At 47.3% G+C, this 18,371-nt stretch overlaps 1 protein-coding gene across 1 annotated transcript in view; it reads left to right on the forward strand.

Annotated features, from left to right (window-relative positions):
* The window catches only part of LOC115830801 (radial spoke head 10 homolog B2-like), a 39,589-nt gene that overhangs the window by 6,084 nt on the left and 15,134 nt on the right, over positions 1–18,371 (forward strand). Inside the window, exons 4-12 of the mRNA XM_030795581.1 lie at positions 580–753; positions 2,383–2,468; positions 3,442–3,562; positions 5,594–5,770; positions 8,547–8,691; positions 10,374–10,495; positions 13,403–13,592; positions 16,382–16,496; positions 17,604–17,683. Coding sequence (XP_030651441.1) covers positions 580–753; positions 2,383–2,468; positions 3,442–3,562; positions 5,594–5,770; positions 8,547–8,691; positions 10,374–10,495; positions 13,403–13,592; positions 16,382–16,496; positions 17,604–17,683 — 1,210 coding nt within the window. The remainder of the gene's footprint in view (positions 1–579; positions 754–2,382; positions 2,469–3,441; positions 3,563–5,593; positions 5,771–8,546; positions 8,692–10,373; positions 10,496–13,402; positions 13,593–16,381; positions 16,497–17,603; positions 17,684–18,371) is intronic.

Consider the following 18,371-nt stretch of genomic DNA (forward strand, 5'->3'; position numbering starts at 1 on the left):
GGAGAATTGCTTGAACCAGGGAGGAAGAGGTTGCAGTTAGCCAAGATGGCGCCATTGTACTCCAGCCTGGGCAACAGAGTGAGACTCTGTCTCAAAAATAAAAACAATAACAAAATATTTTTCTACAGACAGCGTCTCCTTAGGTTGCCCAGACTGGCCTCAAATTCCTGGCCTCAAGCAGTCCTCCCGCCTCAGTCTCCCAAAGTGCTGTGATTACAGGCGTGAGCCACTGTGCCCTGCCAAGGTGGGTTCTAAGAATCTGAAGTTCCCCAGGTCAGGATTGGAAGCCAGCACTTTCCAACGTCACCTGCTTGCTTCTCCAAACTTGGTCGACCTGCAACCTCCCAGCTATTTCCTCCTGCCTGAGCTTCCGCCCACTGGTCGGGTCAGATGAGAGAGGATGAGATGAGGGCAGACAAGGAAGGGAGAGAATGTGAGGGGGATGTTCAGTGTGTGTCCACAGGAGAGGCAGGAACAGAATCAGAGGTCAAGCAGCTCCTGGAACCGCCCACAGGACTGGGGATTCCCGCCCCCACCCCCAACGCTTCCTTCTGTCACCCCATGGCCGTTCTGCTTCAGGGTGACTTTGTGAAGAATGTCCCGATGAACCACGGCGTGTACACGTGGCCGGATGGCAGCACGTACGAAGGCGAAGTGGTCAACGGCATGAGGAACGGATTCGGGATGTTCAAGTGCAGCACCCGGCCTGTGTCCTACATCGGCCACTGGTGCAATGGCAAGCGGCACGGGAAGGTGGGGCAGGAGTGAAGGGGGTGGGGTGGGGGTGGGCAGACATGGGGGACAGCCATGAGGGGGCAAGGCTGGGGAGGGGGTGGGGGTGGGGCAGAAAGGGGGTGGGGTGGCCATGTGGAGGGCAGGGGAGGGGCTGGGTGGCCACATGGAGGGAGAGAAGGGGGTAGGGGCTAGCAGTGCTATCCAGGGCATATTCACTTTTTGTTTACTGAGGTGAAATTCACATCACATAAATTAACCATTTTATTAATTTTTTTTTTTTTTGAGATGGAGTCTTGCTCTGTCGCCCAGGCTGGAGTGCAATGGTGCCATCTCGGCTCACTGCAACCTCTGCCTCCCGGGTTCAAGCAATTCTCCTGCCTCAGCCTCCCAAGTAGCTGGGACTACAGGTGTGCACCACCATGCCCAGCTAATTTTTTTATTTTTAGTAGAGAAGGGATTTCACCACGTTGGCCAGGCTGGTCTCGAACTCCTGATCTCAAGTGATCCACCTGCCTTGGCCTCCCAAAGTGCTGGGATTACAGGCGTTAGCCACTGTGCCTGGCCATATGCAGGCTTTAATGGGCTATTTATCGAGTTGTGGTTGGTGTGTATGTGTGTGTGTGTGTGTGTGTGTTGCAGCAGATTGCTTGAGACATATTGGAGGGATTGGGCACGGTGACTTCTAGACAGCAGCATCTGTATGGCTGCAAGAAGGAATGTGTTTGCCTGATCATGAGAAAGAAGATAGAAAAATTCTCTCTCTCTCTCACACACACACACACACACACACACACACACACACACAGACACACACACAGATAAACCTGTGAAAAAGCCTTTTGAGGCTTTTCTGTGTAGATCAAACAAAGGGAACACTATGCTCACTTATACTCGGAGGCGGTAAAATGAGTAGGATGTGAAATGGGTAAAACAACAAGGGGTCTGGTGCCTAAGAGAGAGTGACCTTCCGTTACATGGAAGGCGCAACTGTTCACTCCAGGTGGCAACAGACAGGATTTCTCTAGGTACTTAATTGACTAATAGTTACTGGATATAATGAATATACTTGAATATGATGAATACAGTCATTCTGTGCCTTATATGACACTTTTTATTTTATTTTATTTTGTTTTGAGACGGAGTCTTGCTCTGTTGCCCAGGCTGGAGTGCAGTTGCACGATCTGGGCTCACTGCAACCTCTGCCTCCCAGGTTCAAGCGATTCTCCTGCCTCAGCCTCCCAAGTAGCTGGGATTGCAGGCACGTGCCACCACTCCCAGCTAATTTTTGTATTTTTAGTAGAGACAAGGTTTCACCATGTTGGCCAGGCTAGTCTGGAACTCCTGACCTTGTGATCTGCCCACCTCGGCCTCCCAAAGTGATGGGATTACAGAGGTAAGCCACCATGCCTGGCCAATATGGCACTTTATTAAGGAGAAATTGATCTGTGACATTATCTCATTTCCCCTTGTGCAGCAGTTTTACCGTTTTCTTGATAGCAAAACAGAAAAATAGCGGTTTACATGTCTTGCCTATGTATGACATTGGCCTCTGTGTAGGTTCTACTTTTTAAGTTAATATCCTTACATTTGACAAAGCATTTGTGTCATGAGGCTTGATAGTTTTAAAGATGGTATTATTTGTTTTAGGGCTGCATTTATTACAATCAAGAGGGTACGTGTTGGTACGAGGGAGACTGGGCGCAAAACATCAAAAAGGGCTGGGGAATAAGATGGTAGGTATGACCACGGTCACGCCTGGGGTGTAGATGAAGAAGTGTTTGTGGGCCCAATAGTGTTCACTTTGGATATTTAAAAGTAAGATGCAAAAGTTGGACAGAACATTTTCTCTCTAAGCAGAGTGGATTTTTTTTTTTTTTTTTTTTTTAGATGGAGTCTTGTTCTGTCACCCAGGCTGGAGTGCAGTGGCACCATCTCAGCTCACTGCAACCTCTGCCTTCTGGGTTCAAGCAATTCTCCTGCCATGATCACACCACCACATTCCAGCCTGGGTGACACAGTGAGATCCCATCTCAAAAACTGGCCAAATATTAACTAATCATGATACAATAGGGAATTATTAAAAGATTTTAAAAACCCAGCTCTTACCCACTTTGTCACCTTATGAAATAAGTCAGAAGGTTTAATAAAGTGACTCATTCTGCTCCCTTAGGACCATGAGCCTATCCATTGATTTTTTTAAAAATTTTATTTATTTGTTTTTTAGACAGTCTCACTCTGTTGCCCAGGCTGGAGTGCAGTGGTGCGATCTCGGCTCATTGCAACCTTCACCTTCTGAGTTCAAGTGATTCTCCTGCCTCAGCCTCCTGAGTAGCTGGGATTACAGGTGCCTGCCACCATGTCCGGCTAATTTTTGTATTTTTTTTTTTTTTCTTTGAGACGGAGTTTTGCCTCCCAGGTAGCTGGGCTAATTTTGTATTTTTAGTAGAGATGGGGTTTCTCCATGTTGGTCAGGCTGGTCTCAAACTCCCGACCTCAGGTGATCCGCCAGCCTTGGCCTCCCAAGGTGCTGGGATTACAGGCGTGAGCCACCACGCCCGGCCTGAATTTAACTACAGAGAAGATTGTGTAAGTACAAGGGGTGGATTTCTTCAAAGGAGCTCAAGGGGAGTGTTTAAAAGAATGTCTTAAAGGTAAATGTGGTGTAGGAGGTAACTGATCGTTTTTCTTTGGTTTCTTTCATCCTAGTTATAAATCTGGAAATATGTACGAAGGCCAGTGGGAAGACAACATGCGTCACGGGGAGGGGAGGATGAGGTGGCTGACTGCCAACGAGGAGTACACAGGGCGGTGGGAGAGGGGCGTCCAGGTACGCCGGGCGGGGTGGCAGCTTGTACCAAGAGGTGGATGCTCCGCCGATTCTCAACGCATGTATATTTCTTTTTGGGTTTTTTTTTTTTTTTTTTTTTTTGAGACGGAGTCTCTCTATCTCTGTCACCCAGGCTGGAGTACAGTGGCGCAATCTCGGCTCACTGCAGCCTCTACCTCCCGGGTTCAAGCAATTCTCCTGCCTCAGCCTCTGGAGTAGCTGAAATTACAGGTACCCACCACCACCACGGCCGGGCTAATTGTTTTTTTTGTATTTTTAGTAGAGATGGGGTTTCACCATGTCGGCCAGGTTGGTTTCGAACTCCTGACCTCAAGTGATCCGTGCACCTCAGCCTCCTAAAGTGCTAGGATTACAGGCATGAGCCACTGCACCCAGCCTGTTTGTTTGTTTTTAGAGATGGAGTCTTTGCTCTGTTGCCCAGGCTGGAGTACGGTGGCATGATCTCAGCTCACTGCAGCCTCCACCTCCCGGGTTCAAGCAATTCTCCTGCCTCAGCCTCTGGAGTAGCTGAGATTACAGGCACCCACCACCATGGCCTGGCTAATTTTTTTTTTTGTATTTTCAGTAGAGACGGGGTTTCACCATGTTGGTCAGGCTGGTTTCGAACTCCAGACCTCAAGTGATCCGCCCGCCTCGGCTTCCCAGAGTGCTACAATTACAGGCGCGAGCCACTGCACCCAGCCTGTTTGTTTGTTTTTAGGGACAGAGTCTTGCTCTGTTGCCCAGGCTTGACTGCAGTGGTGCAATCATGGATCTCTACCTCCCTGGCTCAAGCGATCCTCCCACCTCAGCCTCCCCTGTAGCTGAGACTACAGAGGTGCCCACTGCCACCATGCCTGGCTAATTAAAAAATAATTTTTTTTTTTGTAGGAATGAAGTCTCACTTTATTACACAGGCTGGTCTTGAACTCCTGGGCTCAAGTGATCAACCTCTGCCTCTCAAAGCGCTGGGATTACAGGCGTGAGCCACAGCAACCAGCCCAATTTGTATCTTTAAAAAATAAAACTTTAGGCTGGGTGCAGTGGCTCACACGTGTAATCCCGGCACTTTGGGAGACCACTTGAGGAATGAGGCCAGGAGTTTGAGACCAGCCCGGGTTATATGGTGAAACCCCATCTCTACTGAAAATACAAAAATTGGTGGGTAGTGGTGGCTGGCGCCTGTAGTCCTGGCTACTTGGGAGGCTGAGGTGGGAGGATCACCTGAGTCTTGGAGGTCAAGGCTTCAGTGAGCCAAGATTGTGCCATTGTACTCCAGTCTGGGTGATAGAGTGAGACCCTTTCTCAAAAAATAAAAATATATAAAAGCAAATAAACCCCAACATTTAAAATAACAATGAAAGGCCGGGTGCGGTAGCTCACGCTTGTAATCCCAGCACTTTGGGAGGCCGAGGCAGGGGGATCACGAGGTCAGGAGATCAAGACCATGGTGAAACCCCGTCTCTACTAAAAATACAAAAAAGCTGGGCATGGTGGCGGGCGCCTGTAGTCCCAATTACTCGGAGAGGCTGAGGCAGGAGAATGGCGTGAACCCGGGAGGTGGAGCTTGCAGTGAGCCGAGATTGGGCCACTGCACTCCAGCCTGGGTGACAGAGCAAGACTCCGTCTCAAAAAAAATAAAAATAAAAAAATAAAAATAAAATAAAATAACAATGAAACTCATCATGATCAAGCCAGGCACTTTATATCCACTTATCTTCACTTTTTAGTAGAGACGGGGTTTCAACATGTTGGCCAGGCCAGTTTCGAACTTCTCTGTATCTAACCTGAGGGGTAGGTGTTATTTCTGTGTTACAGATGAGGAACTTAGAGGGCTTAAGTGATTTGCCTTATTTCAAAAGACTCGTTAGTAAGTAGCTGAGCTGAAATTGAACCCAAGTCTGTGTGACTCCAGAGTCCACGTTCTTTGCCCTTTCCAGTTTTCATTGTATTTATCCTAATTTTAAGGGGATCCGGGTAAAGAGAGAAACTGCTTTGTGCACTTCTGATGGCAGTCTGCTTTCTTTTCAGAATGGCTTTGGGACACACACGTGGTTTCTAAAGAGAATCCCCGGTTCCCAGTATCCTTTGAGAAATGAATACATAGGGGAGTTTGTAAATGGATATCGTCACGGACATGGCAAGTTTTATTATGCCAGTGGAGCCATGTATGATGGAGAATGGGTTTCCAATAAGAAACATGGCATGGTGAGTATAGACCTGGGAATATCACATTTCAAACAATTATGTAAAGCCATTGAAATTATGTAAAGCAATTGAAATGTCCAAGTATAATTGCAGATTTGTCTATTCTGCTTTCAGATCTATCAGTTTTGCTTCATATATTTGAAGCTTTATTGTTAGGTGCATATACATTGAGGATTATTATGTATTGGTGCATTGGCTCTTTTGATCATCACGTAATGTTCCTCATTAACCCTGCTAATTTTCTTTATTTTTTGAGACGCAGTCTTGCTCTGTTGTCCAGGCTGGAGTACAGTGGCGTGATCTCAGCTCACTACAACCTCCACTTCCCAGGTTCAAGTGATTCTCCTGCCTCAGCCTCATGAGTAGCTGGGATTACAGGCGTGGGCCACCATGCCTGGCTAATTTTTGTATTTTTAGTAGAGACAGGGTTTCGTCATGTTGGCCAGGCTGGTCTCGAACTCCTGGCCTCAAATGATCTGCCCACCTCAGCCTCCCAGAGTGCTGGGATTACAGGCGTGAGCCACCATGCCTGGCCAACCCTGGTAATTTTCATTTCTCTGAGGTCTATTTTGTCTGATGTAAATCTAGGCACTCTAGATTTCTTTTTAATTTTAATTGTGGTAAAGTACACATAAGATTTACCATCTTAATCATTTCTAAGTGCACAGTCCAGTGGCATTAAGTACATTCGCATTGTTGTGCAACCATCACCATCCATCTACAGAACTCTTTTTGACAAAAGGCATGTCATTCTCTATTAAATTACATTATCTGTTTTGTATAGGATAACTTACTGTTTTGCTAAGGTGATTACATGACTTTTTTTCTTTTTTTTTGAGACAGAGTTTCGCTCTGTTGCCCAGGCTGGAGTGCAGTGGCGTGATCTCGGCTCACTGCAACCTCTGCCTCCCGGTTCAAGTGATTCTTGTGCCTCAGCCACTAGAGTAGCTGGGATTACAGGTGGGCACCACCATGCCCAGCTCTTTTTTTTTTTGGTAGTTACGGGGGTTTTGCCACGTTTGCCAAGCTGGCCTCCTGGTCCCAAGTGATCCTCTCACCCAAACTGCTGGGATTACAGGCATGAGTCACTGTGCTTGCAAAATGTTTTCAGTGGTCATTGATTTCCTATATATTTAGTGGTTATTTAATCAGTTTTTCGTGTGTGTGTGTGTGTGTGTGTGTGTGTGTATGAGGGTGGTTTTGGTTTGCAAGTAACAGACAATGTAGTGTCATCTGCCATGTGAAATACAGAATAATGTAGGCTTCAAGGTTTGTTTGATTCAGCAACTCAGAGCTGTCGGGATTTCTCTTCCATCTATCCACGATATCTCCCATCATGTCACTTTCACCCTTGTGGTTTTCCTCCCTCATGATTGCAAGACGGCTGCCATGGTTCCAGCTTTCAAAATCTGCATCCCATGCTAAAAGAAAAGGAGGAACTTTTTACAGAAGCTCTCTAGAAAGGTCTTTCATTTCACAGAGCCCAAATTGGGTCATTTGCCCACGTCTGAATCAGTAACTGACTATTGGGCTGGGTTTGACAAATCTCAGGGAGTCTTGGCCAGGCATGGTGGCTCAGGCCTGTAATCCCAGCACTGTGGGAGGCCGAGGTGGACAGGTCACTTGAGGTCAGGAGTTCGAGACCAGCCTGGCCAACACGATGAAACCCCGTATCTACTAAAAATACAAAAATTAGCTGGGTGTGGTGGTGCATGCATGTAATCCCAGCCACTTGGGAGGCTGAGGAAGGAGAATTGCTTGAACCCAGGAGGCGGAGGTTGCAGTGAGTCAAGACTGTGCTACTGCACTCCAGCCTGCATGACAGCGAGGCTCCATCTCAAAAAAAAAAAAAAAAAAATTATCAGGCACGGTGGCTCACGCCTGTAATCCCAACACTTTGGGAGGCTGAGGCGGACGGATCACGAGGTCAGGAGATCGAGACCATCCTGGCTAACACGGTGAAACCCCGTCTCTACTAAAAATACAAAAAATTAGCTGGGTGTGGTGGCGGGCGCCTGTAGTCCCAGCTACTTGGGAGGCTGAGGCAGGAGAATGGCATGAACCCAGGAGGAGGAGCTGACAGTGAGCTGAGATGGCGCCATTGCACTCCAGCCTGGGCAACAGAGTGAGACTCCGTCTCAAAAAAAAATCAGGGAGTCTGTATTGTGTGTTGGGCGTTCTGCTGGTCACTAGCGTAGTTTAATAAGACACATTCTGTGGCCTAGAGGTGCTTAAAGCTGGAGAAAGATTGTGGGGGAGAGAGAGTGGGGAGGAGGAGGAATAGGAAAAGGAGGAAGAGAGAGAGGACTTATATAGCGCATGAGACCCAGGAGCCTGATTATATGTGGAGTAAGTGCATATTGTCAAAACAAAAAGCTCCACACCCTTGAAAAAACTACTGATGTACATTTACCCATGTTTTTCTTTCCTTTTTTGTTTTTTTGAGACAGAGTCTCGCTGTCACCTAGGCTGGAGTGCAGTGGCACGATCTTGGCTCACTGCAACCTCCGCCTCCCGGGTTCAAGCGATTCTCCTGCCTCAGCCTCCCGAGTAGCTGGGATGACAGGTGCCCGCCACCAGGCCCCGCGAATTTTCGTATTTTTAGTAGCCATTGGGTTTCACCATGTTGGCCAATCTGATCTCGAACTCCTGACCTTGTATCTGCCCGCCTCAGCCTTCCAAAGTGCTGGATTACAGGCATGAGCCACTGCACCCAGCCTTACCAGTGTTTTTCTAAGAACTTTTCCTAAACTGTAAAAAGTTTTTCTGTCTGCAGGGCCGATTAACTTTCAAGAACGGGCGTGTGTACGAAGGCGCATTCTCCAATGACCACATAGCCGGGTTTCCTGATCTTGAAGTTGAATTCATCAGCTGCCTGGACCTGTCTTCAGGAGTTGCCCAAAGATTGTCCAGGAGTGCTGGTAGGAAGCATTCACCTGTTGAAATAAAATTCATCGGCCGGGCGTGGTGGCTCATGCCTGTAACCCCAGCACTTTGGGAGGCCGAGGCTGGTGGATCACGAGGTCAGCAGTGCAAGACCAGCCCAGCCAACATGGTGAAACCCCATCTCAATTAAAAATAAAAATAAAAAAATTAGCCAGGCATGGTAGCAGGCGCCTGTAATCCCAGCTACTCGGGAGGCTGAGGCAGGAGAATCGCTTGAACCTGGAAGGTGGAGGTTGCAGTGAGCCCAGACTGCGCCATTGCACTCCAGCCTGGGCAACAGAGACTCTGTCTCATAAATAAATAAATAAAATGGAAAAAAAAAGAAATAAAATTCATCTGTTTTTATCCATGGTGTTCACGCATCAAAATACACCAAACACTTCAGAAAACAGAAGTCCTCTGTGAGAAACTCCTTTTTCAAAAAAAAATTTGAGACAAAATCTCGCTCTATCACCCAGGATGGAGCAGGATACGATCACTGTTCACTGTGGCCTCAAACTCCTGGGCTCCAGTGATCCTCCCACCTCAGCCTTCCCTATGGCTGGGAACACAGGCACGCACCACCGTGCCTAGCTAATTTTTTTTTTCTTCTTCTTTTTTTTTTTTTTCCGAGACGGAGTCTCGCTGTGTTGTCCAGCCTGGAGTGCAGCAACGCAATCTTGGCTCACTGCAATCTCTGCCTCCCGGGTTCAAACGATTCTCCTGCCTCAGCCTCCTGAGTAGCTGGGATTATAGGCACGTGCCACCATGCTTAGCTAATTTTTGTATTTTTTGTAGAGACGGGGTTTTACCGTGTTGCTCAGGTTGGTCTCTAACTCCTGACCTTGTGATCCGCCCACCTTGGCCTCCCAAAGTGCTGGGATTACAGGTGTGAGCCACCGCACCTGGCCAAGGCTAGCTAACTTTTAAACTTTTGTAGAGGCAGGGTCTCACTATGTTGCCCAGGCTGATTCAAACTCCTGTCCTCAAACAATCCTCCTGCCTCGGCCTCCCAAAGTGTTGAGATTACAGCTTCAAGCCATTGCACCTAGCTTGCAACTGCTTTTAAAAAATGTTTTTTTTAGAGATAGGATCTCACTCTGTTGCCCAGGTTGGAGTCCAGTGGCATGATCATAGCTCACTGCAGCCTCAACCTCACATTTTGGTTTCCCAAAATGCTGGGATTACAGGCATGAGCCACTGTGCCCCGCCCACGTTCTTAATAGGTTTTTGGAATATTCTTGCATCACATTTCGGTGGAAAATCATTGTGACATAATATTGAGAAATTTGAACATTGCTTTTCATAATTATCTCCAAGGATGGCTGCGGTGGCCCATGCCTGTAATCCCAGCACTTTGGGAGGCCAAGGCAGGTGGATCAGTTGAGCTCAGGAGTTTGAGACCAGCCTGGGCAACACGGTGAAACCCTGTGTCTACAAAAAATACAAAAATTAGCTGGCCGTGATGGTGCATGTCTGTAGTCGCAGCTACTCGGGAGGGTGAGGTGGGAGGATGGCTTGAGCCTGGGAGGCAGAGGTTGCAGTGAACTGAGACCATGCCACTTCACTCCAGCCTGGGCGACAGAGTGAGGCCGTCTCAAAAAACAAAAAACAAAATAAAAACAAACAAACACCAAACAAACTGTACTTATCCCCTGTGTTTGCCTTCATTCATTAGAACTGATCAGAAAGCTTGATGGCAGTGAGAGTCATTCTGTGTTGGGATCCAGCGTTGAGCTGGATCTAAATTTGCTCCTGGACATGTACCCTGAGACAGTCCAACCTGAAGAAAAGAAGCAGGTAACATCTTTCTGATTGGTATCAGTTGTATCCTGGGGAAATATAGCTGGTGACTGCTGTCACGTGTTGAATGTCTTTTTTTTTGTTTTGTTTTTTGAGGCTGAGTTTTTGTTTTTGTTTTTGTTTTTTTTGAGACGGAGTCTCGCTCTCTCACCCAGGCTGGCGTGCAGTGGTGCGATCTCGGCTCGCTGCAAGCTCCGCCTCCCGGGTTCACACCATTCTCCTGCCTCAGCCTCTCCGAGTAGCTGGGACTACAGGCGCCCGCCACCATGCCCGGCTAATTTTTTTGTACTTTTAGGAGAGACGGGATTTCACCATGGTCTCTATCTCCTGACCTCATGATCCGCCCGCCTCGGCGTCCCAAAGTGCTGGGATTACAAGCGTGAGCCACCGCGCCCGGCCTTGAGACTGAGTTTTGCTCTGTCGCCCAGACTGGAGTGCTGTGGCGCAGTCTTGGCTCACTGCAACCTCTGCCTCCCGGGTTCAAGCCTCCCCCACCTCGGCCTCCCCAGTAGCTGGGATTACAGGTGTGAGCCACTACGCCCAGCTATTTTTTTGTATTTTAGTAGAGACGGGGTGTCACCATATTGGCCAGGCTGGTCTGGAACTCCTGACCTCAGGTGATCTGCCCACCTCGGCCTCCCAAAGTGCTGGGATTATGGGTGTGAGCCACCACGCCCAGCCTAGAACAATGCTTCAGATCGGGCAGACTATACATGTTTATTCAATTGAATTGCATTTTCAAAAGCAGGAATTAATGCTCAGCGTAACAAATGCCTGAAGCCACCCAGGTAGGGCTCTGTCTCCCTTAGGACCCCAAATCCTGTTCTTCGCATTCTCTGAATGTCTCATTATAAGGGTAGGGCATGGGGTGAGTGGTTCTGGAGAACAGGACGCTGTGTAGAGGGCAGGGCTGCATATGTGGGGAATTTGGGGCAGCTTAAGGGCATCAAGGGTCTGGGGAAAATCCTAAAAGGTGAAATGTGACAGAGAGGGAGGTGAGTAAAGCAACCACCATGAATATTGCTTTTTTTTTTTTTTTTTTTTGAGACAGAGTCCCTCTTGTTGCCCAGGGTGGAGTGCAATGGCATGATCTCAGCTCACTGCAACCTCCGCCTCCCGCGTTCAAGGGATTCTCCTGCCTCAGCTTCCTGAGTAGCTGGGATTACAGGCATGCACCACCATGCCCAGATATTTTTAGTAGAGATGGAGTTTCACTGTGTTGCCCAGGCTGGTCTCGAACTCCTGACCTCAGGTGATCCTTCCGCCTCAGCCTCCCAAAGTGCTGGGATTACAGGCGTGAGCTATTGCACCTAGTGGAATATTGCTTCTTTCAGACTTTCAGCCCTATGTGTGATGTGAGTTGCATGTGTTTTGTACATGCTGTTTATCAGGTTGAGGGATTCCTTTCTATTCCTAATTTGCTGAGGGTGCTTATCAAGAATGGATGTTAAATTCTGTAAAATGCTTCAGTTGATAGAATCATTTGGTTCTTCTTCAGTCTGTCAATACTGTGAATTACATTGATTGACTTTTCAAATGTTAACCCAGCTTTGCAATTCTAGGATAAACCCTACTTGGTGTTGCTGTATTCCCTTTTTTTTTTTTTTCTTTTTGAGATAGGGTCTTGCTCTGTTACCCTGGCTGGAGTGAAGTGGTGCGATCTTAGCTCACTGCAGTCTTGACCTTCTGGGCTTAAGCAATCCTCCCGCCTCAGCTTCCTGAGTAGCTGGAACTATACGGGCACTTGCCACTGTGCCTGGTTAATTTCTTTAATTTTTAATTTTCAGTTGAGACATGCTCTTACTATGTAGCACAGGCTGGTCTCGAGTTCCCAGGCTCAGGCAATCCTCCTGCCTTGGCCTCACAAAGTGCTGGGATAACAGGCATGAGCCACTGTGCATGGCTACTATTCTTTTTATATATTGCTGGATTCAACTTATTTTGTTGAAGATTTTTGCACATATGTTGATGAGGGATGAGGATCTGCAGACAATAGAATTTTGTTGCTGCCACTGAGAGAGGAAGCCAGCACATTGCCATGTGAAAGGAAGTCTATTTTCCAGATAACTTTTTTTGTTGTTTTGTTTTGTTTTTACTGTTGGTTGGAGATGGCATTTTATTGACCAAGTGGGGTGGGTGGAAAGAATGAAATGCTTCTTGGCCAGGTGCCGTGGCTGGCGCCTGTAATCGTAACACTTTGGGAGGCCGAGGCAGGCGGATCACCTGAGGTCAGGAGTTCAAGACCAGACTGGCCAATATGGTGAAACCCCATCTCTACCAAAAATACAAAAATTAGCCGGGCGTGGTGGTGGGCACCTGTTATCACGGCTACTCTGGAGGCTGAGGCATGAGAATCGCCTGAACCCAGGAGGCAGAGGTTGCAGTGAGCCAAGATCGTGCCACTGCACTCCAGCCTGGGTGACAGAGCGAGACTCCATCTCAAAACAAAACAAACACTTCTTAAGTTCTTACAGTGGAAAGAGCTAAATGCCATTACTTTACTTGTATTATCGCATTTAATGTAGGAGACAGGTGTTGTGTCTTTTGTTCTTTTTTAAATTTTTAAATTTTATTTCTTTATTTTGAGGCAGGGTCTCGCTCTTGACGTCCAGGCTGGAATGCAGTGACACGATCTCGGCTCACTGCAACCTCCTCCCAGGTTCAAGCAATTCTCCTGCCTCAGCCTCCTGAGTAGCTGGGATTACAGGTGTGTGCCACCATGCCTGGCTAATTTTGTATTTTTAGTAGAGATGGGGTTTCACCATGTTGGCCAGGCTGGTCTGGAACTTCTGACCTCAGGTGATCTGCCTGCCTCAGCCTCCCAAAGTGCTAGGATTACAGGCGTGAGCCACCGCGCCCGGCCGTCTTTTGTTCTTAATCCACGTATGACTTTCTTCCTTTCAGGTGGAATATGCTGTCTTAAGAAATATTACAGAATTAAGAAGAATCTACAGCTTTTATAGCAGCCTGGGATGTGACCACTCTCTGGATAATACCTTTCTGATGACAAAGCTTCACTTCTGGAGATTTCTAAAAGATTGCAAATTTCATCACCACAAACTAACTCTTGCTGATATGGACAGGATATTAAGTGGCGAGTATTCCAGATCCTTCACATCTTTTGGTTTAAAGCAGGGGACCAGGCCGGGTGCAGTGGCTCATGCCTGTAATCTCAGCACTTTGGGAGGCTGAGGCAGGCGGATCACGAGGTCAGGAGTTTGAGACCAGCCTGACCAACATGGTGAAACCCCGTCTCTACTAAAAGATACAAAAAATTAGCCAGGCGTGGTGGTGAATTTCTGTAATCCCAGCCATTTGGGAGGCTGAGGCAGGAGAATTGCTTGGACCCGGGAGGCAGAGGTTGCAGTGAGCCAAGATCGTGCCATTGCACTCCAGCCTGGGTGACAGGGTGAGACTCCATCTCACGTGCACACACACACAAAAGGCAGGGGTCCCCAAACCCCAGGCCATGGATCAGTACTGGTCTGTGGCCCATTAGGAAACAGGCTACACAGTGGAAAGTGAGCAGTGGGCAAGAAAGTGAACTTTCATTTTTTGTTTTGTTTTGTTTTATTTTGAGACAGTTTCACTCTTTTTGCCCAGGCTGGAGTGCAATGGCACAATCTCGTCTCACTGCAACCCCCACCTCCTGGGTTCAAGTGACTCTCCTGCCTCAGCCTCCCAAGTAGCCGGGATTACAGTCATGCGCCACTGTGCCCAGCTAATTTTTGTATTTTTTGGTAGAGATGGGGTTTTTCCATGTTGGTTAGGCTGATCTTGAACTCTCGACCTCAGATGATCTGCCCGCCTTGGCCTCCCAAAGTGCTGGGATTACAGGCATGAGCCACTGCACCCAGCCTACCTTCATCTGTTTTTACAGCCATTCCCCGTGGCTGGCATTTACCGCCTGAGCTCCGCCTCCTGCAGATCAGCAGGGCATTAGATTCTCATAGGAGCGCAAATCCTACTGTGAACTGCGCATGCGAGGGATGTAGGTTGCACGCTCCTTAGGAGAATCAAATGCCTGATGATCTGTCACTGTATCCCATCACCCCCAGATGGGACTGTCTAGTTGCAGGAAAACAAGCTCAGGACTCCCACTGATTCTACCTGATGGTGAGTTGTAGAATTGTTTCATTATGTATTACAATGTCATAATAATAGAAATAAGGTGCACAGTAATTCGAACGCGCTTGAATCATCCTGAAACCAACAGCCCCCCACCCCTTCCCACCATTCATGGAAAAACTGTCTTCCACAAAATCCGTCCCTGGTGTCAAAAAGGTGGAGGACCGCTGGTCTAAAGGACAGTATCACAGTGTCACCTGGAAAGCAGTTAGGAAATGTGGAGGGAGCTGGGAAGGCCCAGGTTGGGAGACGAGTGTTCTAGAAATCAGTGCGTTGTCTTGTTCCCCCCGTGATTACGATGTACTTGAAGAGACAGTCTCGTGATGTAACAGCAACAGTGCGAAGTCACCTACAAAAGCAGGGCCAGCAATGCACGGTCTCAGGGTGAAATCCAGTCCGCCCCCCCGTTCCCCTAAATCACGCTTTACTGGAACACAGACATGCCCATTTGCTTACATGTTTGTGACTGCTTTACCCCAAAGCACCACAGCTGAGGGGTTGTGATGTAGACGGTCTGGTCCACCAAGCCTGAAAGATTTACTCTTTGGCCCTTCGCAGAAAGTTTGCCTCCCTCTCTCCCCCTGACCACCGATCTGTAGTAAAAAAGCACTGAATTGTCAGGTCAGAAATGAGGAGATGGCTAGGCCTCGTGGCTTATGCCTGTAATCCCAGCACTTTGGAAGGCTGAGGCGGGTGGATCACTTGAGTCCAGGAGTTTGAGACCAGCCTGGGCAATATGGTGAAACTCCGTCTCTACTAAAAATACAAAAATTAGCCAGGTGTGGTGGTACATGCCTGTATTCCCAGCTACTTATGGGGAGGCTGAGGTAGGAGTAGAATCGCTTGAGCCTAGGAGGTGGAGGTTGCAGTGAGCCGAGATCACGCCACTGCACTCCAGCCTGGGCAACAGAGTGAGACTCTGTCTGGAAAAAAAAAAAAAAAGAAACGGGGAGAATCAGCAATGGCTTGGAAGGGTCTCGAAAAGGCCCTAAGTAGTCTTAGGATTGGTCTTGATTTCAAATTAGGAAGTTGATGTGATAAATTTAACAACTTTGGAAGTTTAACTTCTTTCAGCCAAATTCTGGGAGGCAGAGCTGCAAGCTTCAAAATAAATATTTGAAATATTTGAAAAGTAAAGTATTAGAAAAAATGCCTATTTATGTCAAAGTTTAGTGTTTGAAACATACTTAAAATCCATCAGCATTAGCAGCATTCATCAGATTGTGTCTCAGACTACTCTGGAAAACATTGGGACAAGATATCTCGCCTTGTAAAGGAACCAGATTGACATCTTTTTTTTTTTTTTTTTCTGAGATGAAGTCTCGCTCTGTTGCCCAGGCTGGAGTGCAGTGGCTCAATCTCAGCTCACTGCAGCCTCCACCTCCTGGGTTCCAGCGATTCTCCTGCCTCAGTCTCCCAAATAGCTGAGATTACAGGTGCCCGCCACCACACCTGGCTAATTTTTTGTATTTTTGGTAGAGACAGGGTTTTGCCATGTTGCCCAGGCTGGTCTCAAACTCCTGACCTCAGGCAATTTGCTGCTTCAGCCTCCCAAAGTGCTGGGATTACAGGCGTGAGCCACTGTGCCTGGCTTTCACGGAGTTTTAAATTTTTAGTTGGATGCTTATACACATGTTCAGAGCATTTTGAAATAAGCACTCTCTCATATTCAATCCTTCGAATTGTATACCAGGAGCAAATAAAATGGAAGGTTCTAGCAAATATCAGGCATCCTTTCCAATTTTCTTATTTTAGCCAATAATGACATACCAGTTGAAGAAATCCATTCTCCATTTACAACAATACTTTTGAGAACATTTTTGAATTACCTCCTGCATTTGGCGTACCACATTTATCATGAAGAATTCCAGTAAGTACTATTTCTGGACCCTCGTTGGGGGATGGGGCACAGCTAAGCTGTATTATTGTCATAATGCCCTCTTTTCTTCAGCAGTCATTTTTATTTTTTTGGAGAGGGAGTCTTGCTCTGTTGCCCAGGCTGGAGTGCGGTGGCACAATCTTGGCTCACTGCAACCTCTGCCTCCGAGGTTCAAGCAATTCTTCTGCCTCAGGCTCCTGGGTAGCTGAGATGACAGGAGTGTGCCACCATGCCTGGCTAATTTTTTTTTTTTTTTTTGTATTTTTAGCAGAGACCGGGTTTCACCATGTTGGCCAGGCTGGTTTCAAACTCCTGACCTCAGGTGATCCACCTGCCTCAGCCTCCCAAAGTGCTGGGATTACAGGCGTGAGCCACCATGCCCAGCCTCAGCAGTCTTTTTTTTTTTTTTTTTTTTTTTTTTTTTTTAACATACCCTTGAAATGAAGGACTCAGAACACAACCTTTCTGCAAATATTAACCACAAAGCCATGAGATACTAGATCAAAACTTTGAAAGCCCTCCATATCTGAGTCAGTTCAATACTGCAAATATCTCTTGGGGTTTTTAATGCAGAAACAAATAGTCACAACCAACTCTTCTTTCTTATGTCAGAATTTCTTGTCTTTCTTACAGCAAAAGTGGTTTTATATCTTTTTTACAAAAAACTTTTATTTATGTATTTATTTTTTTGAGATGGAATCTCGCTCTGTCACCCAGGCTGGAGTGCAGTGGTACGATCTCGGCTCACTGCAACCTCCACCTCCCAGGTTCTAGTGATTCTTCTGTCTCAGCCTCCCAAGTAGCTGGGATTACAGGTGTCTGCCACCAAGCCCAGCTAATTTTTTGTATTTTTAGTAGAGATGGGGTTTCACCATGTTGGCCAGGCTGGTCTTAAACTCCTGACCTCAAGTGATCCGCCCGCCTTGGCCTCCCAAAATGCTGGGATTGTAGGTGTGAGCCACTGACTCCAGCCTTCCCTTTCTATACTCTATACATTAGAAGCAAATTATTAAGTCTAGCCTGTGCTCAAGGAGAAGGGAATTAAGTTCCCTCTTTTGGAGGAGAAGTAATTATGGTATCTTTTGATCATTATCACAGAAAGAGAAGCCCATCCCTCTTCTTGTGTTTTACAAAACTGATGACCGAGAACATTCGTCCAAATGCCTGCCAGATAAAAGGTAAATACAAAACCAATAGGATTCTATTTACCGCCCCATTTTTTTTCTCAAAATATAAATCTGGGCTGGGCGCAGTGGCTCACTCCTGCAATCCCAGCACTTTGGGAGGCCGAGGCAGAAGGATCACTTGAGCTTAGGAATTGAAGACCAGCCTTGGCCATATAGTGAGATCCCCCCTCTACAAAAAATAAAAACACATAGCCGGGCATGGTAGTGCACACCTGTAGTCCCAGCTACTCGGGAGGCTGTAGTAAGCTGTGATCGCGCCACTGCATTCCAGCCTGGTTGACAGAGTGAGGCCCTGTCCCAGAAAAATCTCCCAAAAAACAAAAAAGGAAAATAGAGGAACACCTTAGTCTTTTTCACGGACTGAAGTGTTGCCTGATCCTAGAATAGCAATAAAGCCAACCGAAATCTTTTCAAAAAGGAGGGACTTTGGAAGGCGGAGGGGGGTGGATCACCTGAGGTCAGGAGTTTGAGACCAGCCTGGCCAACACTGTGAAACCCCGTTTCTACTAAAAATACAAAAAAATTAGCCAGGCATGGTGGCGGGAGCCTGTAATCCCAGCTGCTTGGGAGGCTGAGGCAGGAGAATTGCTTGAACCTGGAAGGCAGAGGTTGCAATGAGCTGAAATTGTGCCACTGCACTCCAGTCTAGGCAACAAGAGCAAAACTCTTCCCAAAAAAA

The sequence above is a fragment of the Nomascus leucogenys genome, chromosome 17 (genome assembly GCF_006542625.1).
Source record: "Nomascus leucogenys isolate Asia chromosome 17, Asia_NLE_v1, whole genome shotgun sequence".
Taxonomy (NCBI): domain Eukaryota; kingdom Metazoa; phylum Chordata; class Mammalia; order Primates; family Hylobatidae; genus Nomascus; species Nomascus leucogenys.